The 22,793-nt window shown below is 38.1% G+C and overlaps 1 protein-coding gene across 2 annotated transcripts in view; it reads left to right on the top strand.

Annotated features, from left to right (window-relative positions):
• Nucleotides 1–22,793, top strand: part of cdkal1 (CDK5 regulatory subunit associated protein 1-like 1) — a 455,867-nt gene that overhangs the window by 349,959 nt on the left and 83,115 nt on the right. For both annotated transcript variants that reach the window (XM_055209421.2, XM_073871851.1), the window contains exon 12: nucleotides 5,659–5,721. In XM_055209421.2, coding sequence (XP_055065396.2) covers nucleotides 5,659–5,721 — 63 coding nt within the window. The remainder of the gene's footprint in view (nucleotides 1–5,658; nucleotides 5,722–22,793) is intronic.

Raw genomic sequence — 22,793 nt, 5'->3', positions numbered from 1 at the left:
TGATGTTCCGTCTTTTTACCAGTAAGACATCATTCACACATATTAAAGTACCAGTAAACTCGGAGAAAAGGCGGAAGTTACCTGTGGCGTGCGCCGCGCGGCCAGTGAGCTCAGTGTCGTATTTGTAAACAATGGTGGGTTATGACTTAATATCCACGCTCCGTATTTTGTTGTTTACACATCTGTGGCAAACGCTAACGGTCGCGAAGTTGCTCGTGACCAAACAACATTGCGTTAGGCGGTGTCAAATGGAACCTGCATTTGCACATTAGGCTTCACAGAGGAGCGAGGTAAAGTTGGTTTTAGGTTTGATATTCGCTGCATTTCCGCATAGGCTGCTTTAGGGGCCGTCTGCAAATCACAGAGGGTGTGCTAAGGACGTCGGCAATATGGCAAGCTGTTTAAAACCACTTTGCTGAAGAAACGTGGCCGTTGACTTCAGGTGTGCTCCATTGTAGCACATGTAAACAGTGCGGGGGTAAACGCGTCATCTATAAAAAAAAAAAAAACGTTCTGATTGGCCCGAAGCTGTCAGCGCGATCTGACGTCGTCTGTTCTAAATGCGGGTAAAACCATATTTTTCGTTTACAAATAGCACTTACTGGTAAATTACTGGTAATCTTACAACCTGTCTTACTGGTAAATTGGGAGTACTGATTTACCTGAAAGTTTCTGTTTACACATTACCTGTTAACTGCAAATTACCAGTAAAGACTGTATGTGTGAAAGGGACTATTGACTGTTCCACACTAAACTTCTTTGCTTTATCAGGTTACTTTTACATGTTTGTTACTTTATCAGGGTTTATTCGCAGTTGTACTCTGTTGTAATGTTGAAACACATCTAAAGACATTGTTACTTTTACTGTTTGCACTATTTTTGCACCATGAGAGTATAAATAAATACAGAATCTTGTAATTGATTTGAATTATTAGAGTGTAATTGTTGTTGTGTGATGTTTTTCACCAAAGTCACAGTGGAACACAACTTAAACATAACGTAATCTGATATTTTACAGAAGAGAATAATTTACCATCATATTTATTGTCACCGCAACAAACAACTGAAATTACCGCGATAAATTTTTTAGGCCATATCGCCCATCCCTAATCATACTAGAGTTTGATAGCTCACTTGGTGTGGTTTGTTTGGGCATGTGAGAATGCAGCAATCAAACTCTGGTGTGCACCAAAAACGGACCAAACAAGCGGACAGAGACGACCTTGAAGATGTGGTCTCGGTTAGCTTTCAAACGAACTCTAGAGTGGTTCTCGTTTGTGGTGAGAACACAATCCGAGATCAAACCCAAAAGTACTGCACATTTTAGACTAAACCAGCTGTCATAGTCAGCCGCGCTCTGCATTATCGGATGAGGAAGTGTTTGTTGACAGTTTCTATTAGCAATATTAGCACAATGACAGATCGCGGACATACCGCGAGTGTGAGAAGGTGCAGGCGGAGCCTCCGAAATTTGGTGGCTTCGCCGTTTGTAGTGCATTAAAATGTTTTCAAGGGCATCCACAATTCATTCTGAATATGAACGATTTGTATAGAGTACTGTATAGAGTCAACTGGTGCGGACCAGAGCAATCAGTGTTGTGTGAAAAGGAACCAAAACTGCTAATAAAAGCTACAATTTTTTGCTTTTGCTCCAGACCAAATGAACGGAACTACAGATGTGAAAAACCCTAAGTGTGAAAGCCATCCGACTTAACGGAACAGGCTATCTCATTGCTTTATTAACCATGAACACACCTGATAGCTCTTTGGTGATGAATTCTGAATGATGAGTGAAAACCTGTTCCTTTTAACTCTTTCGCCGCCATTGACGAGATATCTCGTCAATTAAGAGAAAACGCTTCCCCGCCAATGACGAGATTTTCCGTCTTCTGCAATACCGCTATTATCCACCAAGTGGCGCACTTCCGCAACTTATACAACCTGGAAGTAGCGCCTCACATGAAAGAGAAAGAACTCTGGGTATGTTTTAAAGATCGCTCTGCATCTGATCTCTATCAAAAGTCATTCGCAAAAATTGAATTATCTCAGCTTTTTGCTCAAAATTTGGGGTTTTTGAAGAAACCTACCCATGTTTGAGAGGTGATTACAAGAGAACTAATGAAGGTAGGATGAAACGTTTTTTTTTTTTTTTAAAGCAGAGGGTCTGTTCTTTCATCTGAAATATTGTTTGTTTATATATTTAAAGAAGAACATTTTCTGGAAGGCATTCAACTTTTGTGAAAATCATGAAAAATGCTGGCACTGGCTGGCAACTTTTTTTAAAAACGCTGGCGGGGAAAGAGTTAAAATGTCTTCTAATTTCTGTTCTCTGCAATAGGTACATGTTAAGAATGTAAGTTTTAAGCCAAAATAATGAAGTAGTATAAGCACAAGTACCAAAAAAGCCACAAAAACATCCCACAAAGTTGCTGTTTGTCCATTCTGTCGTGGCTTGTATTAACAAAGTCATGTCCGTTTGGAAATGTTGCCTTTGGACTGCGAACCGAACCAAGATGAAATTGCAACATGGAATCCTTTTAACCCCTGGTTTTGGAACAAGGCAATCGATCTCCAGGTCTGAAAACACCCTAAATTATCTATCCTTACAATTATTTAAGCAATCAGGTTCCAAGTTCGGCTGCAAAACCAAGGTACTCATGCAAGGTCACCAGCAGAAAGGACAATGAAGTGGGGTGGTGTATGAAAATTGATTGGTTCCCTGATGTACCACTATCACAAGATGTGATTGGGTCATTTAGACCTGTTTGAACCGAATGTAAACTCATCCAGAACTCGGCATTGACCTTTGTCCATCTTGCTATGGGACGTCATCTTTAGGGGGCTAAGTTATGACTTTAAATGAAGAAGAAAATTGTTATTTGGCTTATCAAGATTATTTTTCACCGTACCATGCTGCTTTGGGGCTGGTGCAATCTCAGGACTCTGGCCCTATTAGGCTGCAATATTGAGTCTCTGAAGGTCATACTGAGGTTCATCATTTTTTATCAAATTTCAGTTACTTATTTTTGCCCGAATGAAGATGTGTGAATTGAAGAAGGCTAAGCGTATTCTCTTAAGGCTAGTAGCTTGGCTATGTCAGACCTGCAACCTTGCTAACCTCTCTCTTTCTCTCTCTTTCTTTCTCTCTCACTCTCTCTCTCTCTCTCTCTCTCTTTCTCTCTCGTCGTGCAAATCAAACCTCCAGAAGGTGTGCTGTAAGAGAAAAGACCACTCCACAATTGATTGAGAGGATGAATGAAAACATCTTATCTTGCCAGTAGTTTCTTTACCTCACCTTCTCCCTCATCGGGGGTCAGGGTGGCTGAGTGGTATGAATCTGGTGTTATTGAGCGAATCCTGCTGGGAGCTCATTGGCTGGGCTCAGGAACGGTAACCCTGAGGTTGGGCGTTCATCTGTGTCAAGAAGCCCCTGGTCTGATTAGCAGAGATGATGTGGATACAGTGATGAGAAACATAGAAAGATGGAACCACAAGGGACAGAGAGGAATCATTAAGCAGGTTCTGGGCATGAATGCACTCTCTTGCTCTCAAATCCTCCATGTATTCCTCCACACAAGAGCCTGTGGCCATCATCTAGGCTGAATGAGACCTCATTGAGATGCATGCTGGGTTTGTTTAGGTGGGCTGTGTTTATGTATAGTGGTCTGTGAGCACTTTTTATCCATCATCTCTGGTCTTAATGCGACTAGGAATGCACCGAATGAAAAAATTCTTGGCCGAAGCCGAATAAAAATAACACTCAGCCGAATACCGAACAACCGAACAGGTTGGTCACTAGTCTGATCAAATAGATATAGATAGACTTGTTAAAACTGTTCCGTTTACATTTATACAAATAACCTATTCATATTACTCTACTCACTCATTAATCTTTCAAACCTGGTTTATACCAAAACACAAAATAACTTTGTTTTTTTTGCAATGAAATAGGTGGCCTTTAAAGGACTTATTTTACCTGGCATACATGTTGTATGTTGCTTGAAAACTAAATGTTTTATGTCCCGTTAAAAAGTTGTTGCTGTTGTATACACAGAACTTTGAAAATAACACATTTGAAGGGTTGCAATGGCAATACTACAACACTGAGAAACCGTGTTATTTTTGCTTAAAGGAATAGTCTACTCATTTTCAATATTAAGATATGTTATTACCTTAACTAAGAATTGTTGATACATCCCTCTATCATCTGTGTGCGTGCACGTAAGCACTGGAGCGCGCTGCGACGCTTCGATAGCATTTAGCTTAGCCCCATTCATTCAATGTTACCTTTTAGAGATAAAGTTAGAAGTGACCAAACACATCAACGTTTTTCCTATTTAAGACGAGTAGTTATACGAGCAAGTTTGGTGGTACAAAATAAAACGTAGCGCTTTTCTAAGCGGATTTAGAAGAGGAACTGTGTTGTATGGCGTGGTAGCACTTTTGGGAGTATTTCAACTCGCCTGAAAAGTCCGCTCCCCTTCTCACTCTCATAATGGGAGAGGGAGGGTGTTCCTGCGCTGAGTCAAAGTACTCCCAAAAGTGCTATTACGCCATAAAATGTAGGTCCTCTTTTAAATCCGCTTAGAAAAGCGCTACGTTTTATTTTGTACCACCAAACTTGCTCGTATAACTACTCGTCTTAAATAGGAAAAACGTTGATGTGTTTGGTCACTTCTAACTTTATCTCTGATTGGTACCATTGAATGAATGGGGCTAAGCTAAATGCTATCGAAGTGTCGCAGCGCGCTCCAGCGCCTACGTGCACGCACACAGATGATAGAGGGATGCATCAACAACTCCCAGTTAAGGCAATAACACACCTCAACATTGAAAATGAGTAGACTATTCCTTTAACAAACCATGTCAGTGTTATTTTGTGCATCTATATGATTCCGATATTTAATTTATTATCTGTAAATGTTAATGTGCAAATAATATAATGTATCCAATAATACAACTTGCGCACATTTTATGTTAGTATGAAAATTGAATACCCATGTAGAAGTTCATATCAGTTTATTAAATCGGTTATATACACTAAAATATCCACTGTACAGTATATTCTCATTCAACTCATGCTGTTTTTATCCTGGATGCTCTATAATTGTTTGCTTTTCTTGTCATCATTTATTAAAATCTTCCAGTAAAAATCTAACATGTTTATGTCGTTGTTCAAGTAAGTTGAAGCCGTTTTCTTCAGGCTGTCATTTGAAATCATTCGTAAATCGTAAATTTGAAGAACGCGCTCTCCTCACTTCCCTTTTGGCTGTGAAAAACCATGATTTCTCTTCAGCTTGACATCTTATAATCACTTCTAATTAGCCTTCGCATAAGTCTCACTGACGTTACGTGACTGCATCAAAATCCATTATACATCTCCTCACCGCTTAGTGTTTGCATTTCATTACGAATTAAGGACGTATAAGCCTTCATGTGCATCTCTGGAAGAAACAGAAAGGTCTTGAGGGCAAATATTCACATTTTCTCCTCTTTAAGTGTTTGCTTTCTTCATTCTGCTGTCTTATGTCTTTGTCATTTACTGTAGGTTTGCCTTCAGAACACAAGATCATTGGCATTAATCTTCTCTTTTTTCCTTTTGCCCTTTCTTCGTTGTTCAACTAATTAATGTCAGCTTGTTTTTTGTTTCTTTTACAGAAAAAACAAAGAACCAAAGAGCTCTCTGCACTTTTCCACTCGTACAACCCTTACGACCACAAGGTAAGACGATGCTGTGTTAAATGTGTATATTTGGCGTTGTGTTCTTTAGAGAGGGCTCCAAAATGCTGCAGGGTTACGTATTGTACCATATTAAGAAAAAGAAAAAAAGAAATAACCAAGAGTGATGTTTTACAGGAACAGGAAACTGCTAGCCCCCAAGGCTGTGTTTTAATGACATCATTAAAGTTTCAGCAGAGCCAAGCTCTTATGGCTCTATCACAGCACCTCATAAAAACCTCCGTCATTGCAGTTAGTGTCCCTGAATCCTCCAGTCGCATTTCTGACACTGCATTAACTAATCTGAGCTTTATGCTGCAATCAGAGCCAATTCAGTTGCCTGTAAAAACTGCCCGAGAGGCTCTTTATTCCAATGCTTCTCTTAACCAAAGAATATTGCAGCACATCTCAGAGAGATGTAAAGAAATAGAGAAAGAAAGGAAAAAGACGGCAATGGTTTTAATATTTGATGCTTTTAGATTCTACATATGTCATTGAGATCGGTAGCTTGTCTTCGGATAAAGGAGCGTGTGTGATGAAAATGACTGGGGAAGTAGAGAGTTTCACCAGGGTGATTTTATTTATTGTTTTTTATAGACATAAAGCGAAAATACATGCAATAGCGGTGATTTACATGTGCACCTAGGGAGTATTTAGGCTGGTTTATAAAAATTTATAAAAAACTTATACAACTTATAAAAAATTAATCACGAATTGTATATTTAAATATATTAAAAGTACTAATCATATTTGTTTTAGTTTCTTGTGAAAAGTGTGCACATTTAAAAATGATTATGAAAATATTTTTTTTTCAAGTGCTGCTTATATGTTTACTGTATGTACAGGGTTCCCACGGGTCCTTGAAATTCTTGAAAGTTTGTGAATCTGGGGGAAAAATTCAAGGCCCTGGGAAGTTTTTAAAAATATACATGCATAGATACAGGTCATTGAAAGTGCTTGAATCTATTTCATGCAAGAGGTTTTCTGGAAAAAATCACTAATATTCCCTGTGTAGTGTAGGATAATGTCATAAAAATTCTAGACTTTTTAAGCACACGTGCTAAACTGTTTGCTTTAAATGCTTATATCTTCTGTTTGCAAATGTTGATTCATACCAAATTTTTTTTTTTTTTGCATAGTTGTGTTTGACACATGAAAACGTCTCGGGTTATGTATGTAACTGTTGTTCCCTGAGAAGGGAAGGAGACGCTGTGTCTCTCTTGCCATACTTCCTGCGTCCCTGTAATGCCGTCTTTGGCAATATTTCAGATATACTTCCTGGCTCCCGCGTCACCCTTTCTTTGTCGTTAAGCCTCACCATTGGTTGAATTTGATATACACATTCAGACGCACCTGGAGGCGTCCCCAAAGTGTCACCGCAGTGAGGGAACTGTAACAATAAATTTTTATGTAATCTTGCTCTCACTTAAAATGTGTCCCCACATTTAGTACTTAAATTTGAGGGTATTGGACCTGGAAAATCCTTAAAAGGTCCTTTAATTTGAAGTTATCTAGGGTGTGGGTACCATGTATGTAGTTACATGCACAAACTTCTTTTCATTTGGTGCCAATGGATCGTAAGAAAGATTCAGTCTCTCCATTCTCTTTGTCAAAAAATATTAGATATAACACCTGTTCTCCGGAGTCTGTAAATCTCTCACTGTCAGTACCATATCCATCCTTTTGAAGACTTTCCATCCCAAATCTCTCTAGACAGATGTCATTCTCCTAATGGTGGCCATTTCGACTTTAATATTTGTAATAACACTTAATAAATACCGACCGCTTGTGGTAATTTGGCATGATTTTATTTGACGCCTTCCCATTGCCAGGTTACGACAGTGCAGTTTCAATGTACCCTAAACATTACAATCTGATAAAAATGTTTGTTTACATGTACATTCTATATAATCCGAATGTAATGTCTGCTCAAGCGCACAGCCAGGGTTGCCAGATTCACATATTCAAAACTAGCCTAAAAGCATCCCAATGACTATTCACAGCCCAAATATCAACACTTTTTGGTCACACTTTATTTTACAGTATCACTGTTACAGTGTAATTATACATTTAAGTACTAAGTAATAATCATTAATAACATGTACTTACTATAGGGTTGGGGTTAGGATTAGGGTTAGTACTGTATTATGCATAATTAATTATGTAGCATGTGTTACAAAGACACCGTAAAATAAATTGTTTCCCATTTTTTTTTTAATCTTGAACCCACAGAAAAGAGTCTCGCATAAACAGTTTAAAATTAGTAAAAATCTGTAATTCGCAAAAGGCAGAGGACTTGGCAACGCTGCGCACAACATCTCTCGTTGGGTTCATGCTTTATCTCTGGATAAATGCACAAAGTCAAAGTTGAGTTGCAGAAATTGATAGCTTTATGTAATATTATGAAGGACATTAACACTGTAGAATGTACAGCACATGATTGCCTTGCTATTGCATGTTTCTGTGTCGTAAGATGTAACCTTAACAACATTCCTTCTGCACAAGGTGTTTTTGAATCAGATTGAGAAAATACTACGATTCACGCATTTACATGTTTACTTTACTCCTGCTGATCGGATCACAGATGCGACTACACCTCTCCTTTCAATACGATCGAAATTTGCCTCCGACTGTCCTCAATCGTATTAATTAAGGTGTTTACATTAAGGCTTTTTATTTGGATTGAGCCATCTATATGATTACAAACGGATTATTTGGTTGCATGTAAACGTACATATTGTGCTTATAGTCTGTTGGATTTTTCTCTCCAAGGAATAAATGAATAAACAACAAGCATAAGAATATAGAGTCAAAATTGAAATCTGAGATGGAGCATTAAGAAGATAGAGGAAATGCTGATGTAAGTTCATAGATCAGACAGGTGTGTAAAGCTTCGGCGGGATCAAATTGACTTTAATGGAAGCTTAGCGACTTCCGGCTACACGAGCGACAGTAACCATTGCTGACTATGTCCAGTTGCACGACAAGTTGAGAAATGTTTAACTTTATGCAAATTATGAACGACTTTCGGGAGCGACTACCAATGAGAACGAAGCATTGGAGTTCACGTCATCCGTCTCTCGTCAGTTAATGGAGTGGACTTACTCATTTGTTTATGACAACTAGATATAGAAACGCCTCTTTTGAAAGAGACAAAGTCGCTTATAATGTGAATGTACCTTTCGTCTTCCCTGTCTAAATCTGCTTGTATTCCATGGCCTATAGGCACTTTTTCACACTTCTTAGACATGATTTTTTTGCCAAAAGTGACCAAAAGTGTGTCTCACTGATAAACAAGATATGTTACATTTATTAGTGCATCTGTTTTCCTCTCTTTCTCTCACTCTCTCTTGCCAAAGAGTCTCTCAGACTGAGTGTAATTAAAAGAAAAGGAGCGAAATCACGATTTCTCCATGTGCCGCAGCAGTGCCACCCACACACACATAATCAGATATATCAGACATCTGTGTTAGCCAAACTCTAATACTCAGAACAGAGGTCAAAGGTCCAGCTGTCTAGCAGAGCTCCTAATACCAGATTTTCATCGCTTTCTTGTCATCCAGGAGCAGTGATATTATTCTTGTGTCAGGCATTTGTTTCGGTTACCAAGCTTCACCATCTACTTACGATCTGATTCTGATATCCTCATTTGGCTTTGCCAGTGCTTGTGTTTTTCACAGTATTGAAGAAAATGCTTTTAATCCATGTGTCTGTTTTTAATTGTTACATGTTTTTTTACATTTATTAGATGTGATGCATGAAAAAAGTCAAGTAAACTGTGTAAAACTCTTATGTATATACTGGTAGCACTTCATTTCACAGTCCAGTTCCATATGTACATACTGCTGTAAGTACTTATTGTATACCAGCCCTAAACCTAATCCTAACCCTAATATTCATTAAGTACATGGATTTACCAGTATTGTGTTCACTGTAAATACAATGTAAGTGCACATATTGTTATAAGAGCCACAGAGATCCAAAATCGAAGCTGACCTGTATTGCAGTGTGTCATGTAACTGTCCATCAATGTAAACAATGTGCAAAGTAGTTGAACCAAAAAGTGCACGATTAATAAAGTTATTGTTTCTAAAGTAGGGAGTCGACTCTGAATAGCTGAAACGAGTCGTCATATGGATTGAATCTCCTGCCTGACTTTATCAACGTCACACTTTACAACACTTTGCGTAATAATCTCCACCTACAGCCTTGCCCGCGGGTGAAACGAAAACTATGACCTGCCCACAGCTAGTTAGTGTGTAAACATCATATCATGCTGTGTTTTCAGTTTGTTTTGTTTTCAGTACCAAATGATAAAGATATATAAAGAATCAGTGGTTAAAATTAATTTTTAACAGAGCGATTTACTAGACGTTTGGCAATGAAAGATGGTTCAGTACCCACTTTATTTGGAACAACATGCGTCTCCTAACCACAACCTGTAAGTATGATTATAGCTACATACTTGCTTAAATGAGTGTAAAAATGCTAATGTCTGTCGTCATTTTTTTTGCTTGGATTATTGATGAATGATGTCGTTGTTTAAACTCTTAATATACTGTCAGAGAGTCACGTTAAAAAGCAGCTAAAGCATGCATCACTTACGGTTTTACTATGACCCGGTTAGCTTACATAAATGCTTACATGAGTGTAAAATGTTACTTTCTATCGTCGTTTTTATTGCTTGGATTAATGATGAATGATGACGTTTTTTAAACTCTTAATATACTGTCAGAGAGTCATGTTAGCAAGCGGCTAGCGAATGTGCACTTAAGGTTTTGCTATGACCCGGTTAGCTTAAATAAATGCTTAAATGATTGTAAAATGTTAGTTTCTATCGTCTTTTTATTGCTTGGATTAATGATGAATGATGTGTATTGATGTCGATAATGTCTTCTCAGTAAATCATCTTAGCACTAGGTCAATACATGTTGCACTATTGTTGGTCTGTGCGGAGACTCTGTCAGTTGACCAATCAGAGCAGGGTAGGCTACTGAAAGGTGGGGTTTAGGCAGACTGAATTGTTGAACGGCTCGTTTGGGGGTCTCTGAGAAATGGGGTAATTTTAAATTTATATTTTGAGAAAATAACAGTATTTTTTGACCTTGCATTCATTTAAACTGTTGTCCGGGACTTATAAAGAGTGATAGGATGCTTAAAATTGGCATCTTACTGGCTCTTTAATAAAGAACAATTGATATACTTCTTTTAAAGAGCCCCTATTACAGGTACGTTGCTAAAAAGAATGTTATTTTGGGTATTTGGTGTAATGATTAACCATGCAAATGCGCGTTTTCTCAATGAATGAATTTGAATGAATTACGGTGAAATCCAGGCACATCCGAACGCCAGGGGGCGCTCCCGTGCAGAAACTCCCTTTGTGCCACAGAAGTAGTAGTATTACGAATGCTATTCCAGGAAATGTCTACAGGAATATTTATATCACTGTTCTTCAAATTGTTTCAGGTATTTTCATGATAATAAAAAATATTTTAAATGATTTTGTTTAACGGGTGTTGCTTTTTTAAATGCACATTATAAACGACTCCGACTCGTTATGATTTTAGATTGATAAGGACTTCCTACTGACCAAATGCCGTAGTACACGCACAAGCTGTGCATGAAACAAAGAATTGCCACATCAACTTGTTATGTAAACTGTTGCCTACAAGCCTTGTGTTTGTTGTAGTCCAAGAAAAAAGATTTCAGTTGGAGACGATAACTCGGGTCATCGTTTACTTTGGGATTTGTTACTTTCCATATCGTTAACATGTACTAATACACACTTACACACCAAAGGAAATGTAAAATCATGAAAAGGGAAATAGGGGCTCTTTAAAGACAACCATAGTTTTGTATTTGTCCCTTTACTAAAATTAGTCATTAGCAGTATTTTAAATATTAGGTTTCTTTGTTGTTTAGTTTTTAGTTAAGCACTACACTCGAAAATGCTGGGATGGTATTAACTCATGCCGGGTAAATATTGGACAGAACACCTTTTAGTTAAAAATAACCCAATGCTGGGTTATTTTTATCCAATCATGGGTTATAATAACCCAGCATAGAGACAGAGTGCAGTTATGCAAATTTGAAAACCACGCCCACCGGGGGGGAAAGCAATCCAACCGTCTCCATTGACTTTGTATTGCGAGAAGCCACCTCCTTGTCATTTCTGGCTTATAACAAAAAACTGAATAATGCCTAAAAGCTGCTGTGTGACAATATGTACAGCTAACAAGCCAAAGAACCCAGAAATAAGTTTTTATAAGCTGTCGAGCCGTAAAACCCAGTCTTTAAGGACAATAAAGTGGATCGCCGACTACGTTTCCCCCTAGTGGACGCAGTTCTACTAATAGAAGTACTATGAAAAGTTGCCTGTTTCCATTTCTGTGTCTAAACGCTCATTTTTTGGGGTCGACAGCTTATAAAAACGTATTTACAGACTAAACTCAAAAACAGAACAATACCCAAAAGCCGCTGTGTGACAAGGTGCACATCCAACACGCCAAAAAAACCCACAAACACGTTTTTATAAGCCGTCGACTTCAAAAAACGAGCGTTTGGGGACACAGAAATGGAGACAGGCAACTTTTCATGGTACTCCTATTCGTGGGGCTCCGTCCAATAGGGGGAGGCGTGGTCGGCGATCCACTTTGTTCTCCTTGGGGGCTGGGTTTTGCGGCTCGACAGCTTGTGGAGGCTTATTTCTGGGTTCTTTGGCTTGTTGGCTGTGCATGTTGTCACACAGCGGCTTTTGGGCATTATTCAGTTTATTTTTATAAGCCAGAAATGACAAGGAGGCGGCTTCTCGCAATACAAAGTCAATGGAGATGGTTGGATTGCTTTCCCCCCGGTGGGCGTGGTTTTCGGGTTATGACGCGCTGCACTCTGTCTCTATTGGTTCATTTTTAACCCAACTATGTGTATTGTCCAATATTTGCTCAGCATGGGTTATTACAACCCAGCATTTTAAAAAAATAGTGTACTTATTTTTTTGCAAGGGTGATTTGAATAATCTCAGAAAGATGGGCTGTCTGTGTTTGCTTTCACTGTGTATTTTGATCAATTCCTCATGAATGTTGCTTTAGTCAGTGTGCATATGAGGCCTGTGTTGCTTTTTAGAGAAATTTGCATGCAATAAAGCCAATTGGCCTCGGATCTCGCAAATTTGCATAATGTAGCTCCACCCTCAATTCCCTGTGGTCAGCCGTTGCTGTAGTAATTACACAGATTGACAGAGTTTGTCTGTGGCCATTATTGGCCGCATGTTTCCTGAGGCACGCCTGGAGGAAACCATCTTATAAACACAATACACATAAACCTGTCTGTTTATTAGTCAATAAAAGTAGACAAATATACAAATGGTTACTGTGCAGTTTTATTTACGAGACCTTAAGAGGTTTTCCGAAGATAAAATTGTGTGGTGTTTTTTATTCGAAGTCACTTTTATGTGCAGTAGTAAAGTATTGTATTGCAGTGGGCAGTTAGATATCTGTCAGCGTATACGCTAAATAGACATTAAAATGTGTATCTTAAAATGCATTGCCTCACAACCTTCACATTGACAGCTGACTCTCTTGCTGTCTAGGTATCTCACATGTAGGTTGGATGTTTATCTCTCTGGTTAAGGCCTTTTAACCAAAACACACGCTTTAGCTCCATCACTGTCTCTAGCTGGCACTTTGCCTCTCCGTGGATACATTCAACACCAGCGGGCACTCACTCGTGATCCTTAAAGCCCCGGCCCCTGACTGCCAGCTGGCTCTCTGTGTGTGCGTGTGGCTCCCTAATGCCAAAACACTACAGATACTCCATTTACCTATTTGTGATGTGTCAGTTGGGAGTGAGTCTAAATAAGGAGTTGTGTAGCGTGCAAGTGCGTGTGTGTTCCACTTTGATTGTTTGGCAGGGCTTTTAACTCCCCATTCAGCTTGGCCCGTTCAGCTGCCACACACACGCTGATATAGAGCGAAGACCAGCAGTCGTGTTTTGCCAATGCCCGGCTGGCACACAAAGCAAGCACACAGTGATTTATCTATGTGTGTGTGTAGATAGATAGTCTTTCTGTGATGTGCAGGACTCAGTGTGTTGTGTGTTTTAAGTTGGCACTGGCCTCCTCCCTGTAGTCTTCTCCTTATTAGACTCCAACATAAAGATCTCTGCATATCTTCCCGTAGGACAGGTTTGAATACAGTTATGCTGTCTATGTATTAGGAATTTACTGCATCCTTAATGCGATCCAGATATGGAAACTGTTCCTGAAGGTATGATGTTAAAAGCACCTTGTATTTGCCAAAACCTAAGGCAGCATTGTATGTATCCTTCAAGGGAGGGCAATCCCAGAATGCACTGTGACAAATTGTGCAATTCATCGAAGATGGTGGATGGAGTCCAAAAATTGTTGAAATCAATTCAAGGCCAAACTTTTATGAACTTGATGTAGCTTTATAAAGAGCATTTAAATAAGTCACTTTTAAAGGTTAAATCTTAAAACATAGTTCTTTGTGTAGGGAGCTGACAGCAAGACTGCTAACCAGGTTTTTACATAGAGCTTAAAGAGTTGATAAAGCTACACTTATATTCAGGGTTCCCGCGGGGTCTTAAAAAGTCTTAAAAAGTCTAAAATTCAGAATGTTAAATTTAAGGCCTTAAAAAGTCTTAAAAACACCCAGATTTTTATCCCAGGTCTTAAATTTAATTTACCCAAGTCTTAAATTTCTTACCTCTTTTCATTCCCAAAAAGCGTTGTCCGCAGAATATAAAATAGTAATTTAAAACGCTGAAGAACTAACTTAATCAGTGGCGGAGGCAGAAAGTGTATGATGGTGGGTCTCTAAAAAGAAACGTTCCGCCCTTTGTCATAATCCACGCAAATCGTGCCATAAGCTATAATTCAGGTGTTGTGATCTGACTGTTTACTGTGGGTTTGGCGAGAAACAATCCTTAAACTTAGTTCTGTATAAGCAAAAATCTTTTTCGGGGTAATTTATAAGCCGGTGGCTTACCTGAGCATTTGCCAGGTTCTGAAACATAGAGGACACAGAAGCAAACAAAAATCAATGCTGCTTTATTGAAAATCAACTTAAACAGTCGGGCCGTCGAGTCACGAGCCACCAACAGCGTGTCAACTTTAGTGTTACACAGTTTTATATTTTTAGACTTTAATATTGCTCTTTGCTGCGATGCACTTGAACCTAACACGCTTTCCCTTCAGCTCTGCACAAACATCAGCGATTGACAGACGGAAAGCAAGAAAGTACCGTAATAAACCATATATTTCAAAAAAGTGCAATTGTCTTTTAGGAACAATTCAAACGTTTTGATTGCGCAAATGCTTCAGGAGTTACGGTTAAATGAACAGCGGTAGATCATCAGAGCCCTTTCGCATAGGCAGGCTGCTGCATACGGCATCGCCTGGTTTATTTAAGTTAACTGAGCATTACATTCGCAAGTCATAAGCATATTACAACAATTAACGATTAACTAAGAATAATAATCAATATTTTAAATTTAATTTTACTGTTAATATTCTGAAATAAGACCATTTCTGAAATAAGAAATGCGACCCTTCGGAGGCTACAGCCTTCGGATGGAGAAACGGTCTTAGTGGATAACGTTAGCAGCACATATCAAACAGCCTTTTAATGGTAAATTTCATTTTCTTAATGCAGATTCATCCGTTATTGTGTAATTAGAGAGGCTATTAAACCTGATGGCAGTATATAGTGCATATTTATGCATAAAACGTATGGGTGGAGTGTTTTTTTGGCTCTGTGATTCTGTATTCAATTAAATGCAATACATTAATTTATTAAAAACTTGTATTAATAAAATGCATATATTAATGCTTTTAGGGATTAATAATAATTGAAAGTGATCTTTTGTTCTTTGTATATTTATAAACAGGCACAAGATATATACACAGCACACAGTCAGTTGTACATTAAACATTATGGGGTGGTTTCCCGGGCAGGGATTAGCTTAAACCAGGACTAGGTCTTAGTTTAATTATGACATATATAACTAGTTTGAATAAACATGCCTTACTAAAACCATTACTTCTGTGCATTTTGATGTATTTTAAGATATGTCAGTGCAAATTGTTTTCAAGTTTGGAAAGCTCTTATCCCTGTCTGGGAAACCTCCCCTATAAGCTTACGTACTACAGAGTGTGATGCATTTTAAAGCTTTAAAGTTGTATGAGGCAGATTAAAACTAGGCACAAACCAGCAGCTGACCATACTAACTGATCTAATATTAGTGAATTTTATTTGTCAAAAAACATTGTTGATAGAATTTTATAAAAATACTACTTACACATTTTAGTGTGATGTATAAATATTGTAAATCAATGCATTTCTTGACTATTAATTAAGAAAAATCACAGCTCTTTGCCTCTAACTCAATGTATATCAATGGCTCACTATGAGCCATTTTTGGGCTTCCATTGTCAGAAGTCTCTTCCTAAAGGGCTACAGTATGGGTAAAATTTGTCGGCGCCAACACTTGCGGTCTAATAGAGTTAAGCATAATGTATTTCCATGTATTTTGATTATCTGTTTTAAAACTGCGTTCATTTTATATTTTTCTATAACTGAATCAATAAAAATAGAACGTTTTAAGAATTTCTGAGATCATTTGAATGCTTCTAGTAATGTATCGTGTTGGTCTTAAATTTTACTCATAATGGTCTTAAAAGGTCTTAAAAAGGTCTTAAATTTAACTTGCTGAAACCTGCAAGAACCCTGTATATTATTATGTTTATTTGTTTACTTCATTTGTTTTTTTTTTAGTGTTAACTTGATTTATATTGCAGTGTATGTGTATTAAAGTGAGGATTATTTTTCTTGGCAGCAATGCTTCCTTATTTCTGATTAATCACAGTTCACACTGTGCCAGGATGGTTTTTGTGTGCCCGATCTTTTTCGATCTCACATTTAGATTTCAGAGATGTTATATTACTGTCGTTCCTGCATTTTGTAATAGTGAAAAAATGGTGGGTTAACTTCTTTTAACCTACAGCCTACACAGTATGGACTGTAAACGTGCTTCTCGTGTTGCTTATTCAAACATTAAACTAAAGTTGATTCCAATTCATCATTAGGTTTTTTTTACATAAGTATGAGATACATGATCCAACAAATATGAGGTATACAAGTTAATTTTAAAGTAACTTCAACCTCTTTTCACACTTGTCACAGTGCATTGCCCTCTCTTTAAAGACTCAACGTTGCATGAATGCTCAAAGTAATTAAATAGATACATTAGTGTAATAATATAAGAAACTAACTTATATTTTTAAACAAATCTTGATTTCCTGTGACATATTCTTATTTTTAGGTTAATTAACTTCAAGTTAATAATAATTATTATTATTAATTATTTTTTATCAACCTGAACTATTTGTGGATTAAGAACCAACTATATTTTAAAACTATACTTTTATACTGTAATTTTTCCTTATTGTTCCTAATTCAATATGCTAAGTTCAAACAAGTAAATTAAACTTTAAAAAAATATGACGCTATCAGCATGCTTTGCCAGGACTGGATTACTGTGCGTTCACACCGCTACTGGCGATAGCGTCAAATTGGCCCGAAGTCATTCATTTTCAATGAGATCCGGCGGTGATCTCTGGCAAACAGCGGCGCGGTGCGTCTTGGACAGTGTGAGCGTCGAGTTGAAATGACGCGGTTCGGCGGCAACCAATCGGAAGTTGGAAACGTTTAGTGGCAACCACTCGTAAGGCGGAAAAGGATTCCAGAGAATGCATCCATTTTTATAGCATCCTTGGTAGGGCAGCCAGAAAGTTTTTTTTTTACGCTTTTGCCGATGGCAGTGTGAACGTACTGTTAGGTAATTTAAGTGTTTTTGAAAAGTGTTATTTTATGTTTTTGCAGCAAAGAGAAACACTTGTTTCATATTCAGTTGAAATTTGAAACGGTTTTAATATTTTTGATTTTGAGATTAGTTGTCTCACTTTTAGTCACAATTGAAGTTGTATATCTGATTAAATGTCATCTGAATAAGTAATAAATCTGCCGCGTTGGTTCTGACTTAACGAAAAATTTTGTTTTATAAACAAACTACAAACTCTTCACCATCCAGTGCACATACATTTGATGTATGTGAGTAGCCGGATCCTCTACTTTTTGTTACAGATGTGGCGTAATCACGCAAAGATGAATTACTTTTTCTAACTTTTCCCCTCGAAAACTGACCCTGACACTCAAATTTAAATCATTATTATAAACGTACCATAGGGATGATGTCTTATTTTAAGTAACTCCCGAGTTAACCTTTTAGCGTGTCCAGTTCCATCGTACCGAAGTCGATGTTTTTTTTAATGGTGTTTTGGTTAAACACCTTAAAAGTCATGTTTTTCCTGATCCCATTTTCAATCTATAGTTAGTGTGTAATGTTGCTGTTAGAGCATAAATAACCCTGCAAAATGATAAAGCTCAAAGTTCAGTGCCAGGCGATATATTTTCTTTAACAGAATTCCCCTTTCAAAGCCTACAGGGAACGACCGGTTTGGACTGATTGAATGACGTCAATATAACAGTTTTTGACTAAACTCCACCCACAGGAATACGTCAGTCTCCAGCTTTGGCTCAAACGGCTCTGCTAAGCTAAGCTGCTATCGAATCACAACACACTAAACAAACTACACAATCAGAACTCGTTACGTATTTCTGAAGGAGGGACTTCATAGAACAAGGAAGGCATCAGCCTGTTTTCAGGACAGTGAAAACAGCGCTATACAGATAAGTACATTGTCTGAAAAGTGCCGCGCTTTTTTACACGTGAAACATGAACACATGTTATATTGCGCACTGTAAACACAATCAAAGCTTCCTAAACAGAAAGAACAGGACCTTTAAAGAATTACTTGGGTTCACACTTACCCATGATATTTTTACGTTTTATTTTACAAGATAAAACACACCAATAATATCCTCAATCTGGATTTTTAAAGCCATAACATCTCTTTAAACGGGCGGTTGCTAACAAGTTGCTATATGGCACTACAGACGTTGTCTGGGACTTTAAACGTCATCACGAAGATCTTAAAAAGAACGTAACATGGGCACAATTCCCAACATACATTTATCCACAGTAAATTTCCTTATCAGGAAGCATGTTTTTAAATGTGTTTGATAAAGTTTGAAAGAGCTGTTCGAAGCTTGGTGGTAATGACATTGAATTCGAGTGTCCTTGGTGTAGATCACTTGTATAAGGTTAGTTTTTATTTTTTAAGTAAATGCATTTAGACTTCAAAAAGTTGTGTTCATCTCTGAAGATTTTCTTGTTGGACAAAACGTGTTAGTCTCATCAACTTTTGTTTAACACAGAGCTTATTTTTGTCTTTGGTAATAATGAATGGGCTTTTTGGCAAAGGAGTCCCGCTAACTTCCGGGTTGGCTATGAAAATGCGTCTTCTTTGCAGCAGTCTATTGTGAACCGGGGTAAGATAAGGAGACAATTTTGATGACAGATTTTTATTTATTTATTCAATAAAAGATTATTGTTCATTTTTAACTAGAAAAAGGTTGGGACTGCAGCTTTAAGTACATTTAACTGTACAAGTGGATGTAAGTAATGTAATTAGTAACGACAACCTATTTTAAATAATGCAAGGTTAACACATGATGAGATTGCAAACTCAATCAAATTAAAGCAAAACTGTGTACTCCCTGAAAGTTTTGGTGATACAGAAGGTCACATAATGTAGCTTATTAAATAGCTGAATAAAATGTGTTATGTGATTTCCACAAACAAACAATTGGCACCAGATAAAACTGCTTCTTTAGCAAATGAGACAAACATGAAAAAGAAAACAAGCAAACTGACGATTCTAATAAAAGGAAACAGCACATCTTGACTGCCTTATTTGTTCTACGCAGTTTAATTTCTCAAACGGCTATCACAAAACAGAAGAGATCACGATAAACCCGTCCAGGTGGGCGTCTCAGCGGAGCCAATCACATCAACTCGAAAGAAAGGCATGATGGATGGGGCGAGCAATTATCACTTTATCGAAGGGTGTAGGTCCAGGGTGCTCGGTGGCTCGGGCCAACAACGTTTGGCAGTAGCAGGGATAACTCATCTCAGCAATAATGCACAGACGTGTCCTCTGCCACGCTGAATAAATTGCTCTCTTAGCTATGCTTATATCCTGAATTCTGAATAAAGTAATTACACTACCCCTGCTCTGCTCAAAAAGCCGTAATTTCAGCTATTCAGAGGAGGGGGGGGTGGCCGTTTAGGGAGACAGAAATGACCCATCCCTTTTGTTGGTGGAAATTTTAATGCGGTCTGTCTTTGTGCATCTCAGTTATACACAATTTTAACAATTAGAGGAGCGTGTGTGATTTCCAGGGTCTTATTTTCAAACGCATGTATTCAAGACAAGCAAGCTGGTTTCAGGAGAAACTCTTTGAATGTGTGAGAAACAGAAAAGGAGCTTTTTATTTTTGAGGTTGTAAACATTATCCAGTTCACCGTCTGCTTGGTCAAAAGAGGCTGCTCTATACTGCCTTTGTATCGGTGTGAAGTCTGTATAGCTACGAATATAGGTGCAGGGGTACCGTTGCGCTTGTGTGTTATGGGCTTGTGGCAAGCTGAACGCACGGTGCACTCATTGGGCACCGAAGGGGGCTTACATTGTGTACAGATGCATAACAAATGCAGTAGCCCAGTACTTCCAGCCCCTGCGTTTCAGGGCAATGATTTATGTGATCTATCTGGGGCCAGATGGCAGCAAACAAGGTCCATCAATCAAAGTGAAAAGACTATTGAGCAAGTCTTACAGTGCTTTGTGTAAGGCGGAGGGTCTGCCCGGGCCCCCCGCAGACGGGCGCTCCGTACGGCCCGGGACCCGCCACCTCGCCGGGGCAGGAGCAGGATAAAGTCTGGTTACTGAGTCTTTGTACTTCACTGTTGACCTCAATGAAGAGAAGATAAGCCATGGAAAAGGCCTGTGCTTATCAACACAGACTCACACGTGCACACATACACACACACAGATGTGTAGTGTCACTGAAGTCTCTGTCTCAACATGCTTGGCACAGCAAGAGTTTGAGCACACAGTTTCAGAGAGAGAGAGAGAGAGAGAGAGAGAGAGAGAGATGGGGGGGGGTTAACATGCAATACAACAGCTTGGAGTATGTGTACAGTATGAATACACCCAATGTAATATATTACACTTCAATGACCAATACTAGTAAACTATCACTAGTTCATCACTCCAATGAGGCGTTTTCAGTTACTGGTTGCCTTGCTGCAAGCGTTTGTGCTCTGCTTAGCCTCTCTTTTAAAGGTCACGTTCTTCCTGATCCCGTTTTTTAAACCCTAGTTAGTGTGTAATGTTGCTTTAATAACATAAATAATACCTGTAAAATGATAAAGCTCAAAGTTCACTGCCAGGCGATATATTTTCTTTAACAGAATTCCTCTTTCAAAGCCTAAAGCAACAGCCGGTTTGGACTACAGCCCTCTACTTCCTGCTTTAATGATGTTACTAGAACAGTTTTTTTACTAAACTCCACCCACAGGAATACGTCAGTCGCCAGCTAAGCTAACGGCAACCTAAGCTGCTATCGAATCACAACACACTAAACAAACTACACAATCAGAACTCGATACGTATTTCTGAAGGAGGGTCTTCATAGAACATGGAAGACATCCGCCCGTTTTTAGGACAGTGAAAACAGAGGTATAGAGATAAGTACATTGTGGGAAAAATACCAAGTTTTTTTTAACATGTGAAACATGAACACATGTTATATTGCACACTGTAAACACAATCAAAAACACAGAAAGAACGGGACCTTTAATCTTAAATATTATTCTTCGTCAAAATTACTTAATATAACATATTTGCTGTTTTTATTATATTATACTAATTTAGAGATTTTTTTACTATATATGACTGAAACAGTTTGTAAAATGGTGTTTCAGTGTTTTACAGTAATACCGTGTCATAACTGCACGCGATACAGTAAGAGCGACAATCGATTTGGCTGTTCACAACAGATAAAATCAATGAAAAACCATAGCCAATCAAAAGAGTGTGTGGGCGGGGCTCTCTCTATATTTACTTCTTCAAAATAGAGTCTAGAAGGATGACGTATTTTTGTAGGCTAACCTGGAAGTTAGCTGGACAGTGATTCCCTCGCAAAAAAGCCCATACATTTTTCCCATAGACTTTTTTGTTATTGCAAAAAAATTCAATTAAATTTTATTTATATAGCGCTTTTTACAATTGTTAATTGTTTCAAAGCAGCTTTACATAAATGGATGTAGAGGAAAACACAGAATAATCGATAGATAATATAAGAAGCAGAATACAGCGGCTAAGAATAAACCGTACAAGCGAGCGTAGTAATAATGTAACGTATACAGTAAAGTGCTAAGTTAAGCTAATGTTGGCTGACTCTCCAGGGGATGAAAAAAAACCCCTAGGAGAAAAACCCTGTGGGAAAAACTCCTAGCAGGACAAAAACCCTTGAGAGGGATACACATATTTATATATATATATATATATATATATATATATATATATATATATATATATATATATATATATATATATATATAATATACATACATACATACATATATAAACACGATAGGGATATGAAACGGGTAAGCGGATTAAACTGGTTCAGCCGGTAGTCGTTGGTCGCGCATCTGCTGGGCATCACGTTGAAGGACGGTCAGTAGATCAGTGGTGTGATGACATTCACAGCAGCAGGATCTGGGTCTGTTTGTCTCATTGTCCTCGAGGACGAGACAGGGAGAGAGAAACAGAATCCTATTAGCATAGGGGCCGTTCACATGTAATGCAAGTGTCATACAGTAATGTGGTTTAAAATCAGCTCGGTTAACCAGACATGCTAACTATTGCGGCATAAGTATATTACCCAGATGAGTTATGTGAATGCTTTGTTCTGGACAAACTAACTATTGCGCGATAGGTACATTTACTTGACATTTTATGTGAATGCTTTGTGAAAGAGAAATGTCTTAAGTTTAGACTTAAAAAATAAGCTCTGTGTTTTACAAAAGTT

Source organism: Misgurnus anguillicaudatus, chromosome 10 (assembly GCF_027580225.2).
Source record: "Misgurnus anguillicaudatus chromosome 10, ASM2758022v2, whole genome shotgun sequence".
In the NCBI taxonomy this organism is placed as follows: domain Eukaryota; kingdom Metazoa; phylum Chordata; class Actinopteri; order Cypriniformes; family Cobitidae; genus Misgurnus; species Misgurnus anguillicaudatus.
The sequence above is the reverse complement of the archived record's forward strand: the minus strand, read 5'-3'. Positions and strand labels throughout refer to the sequence as shown.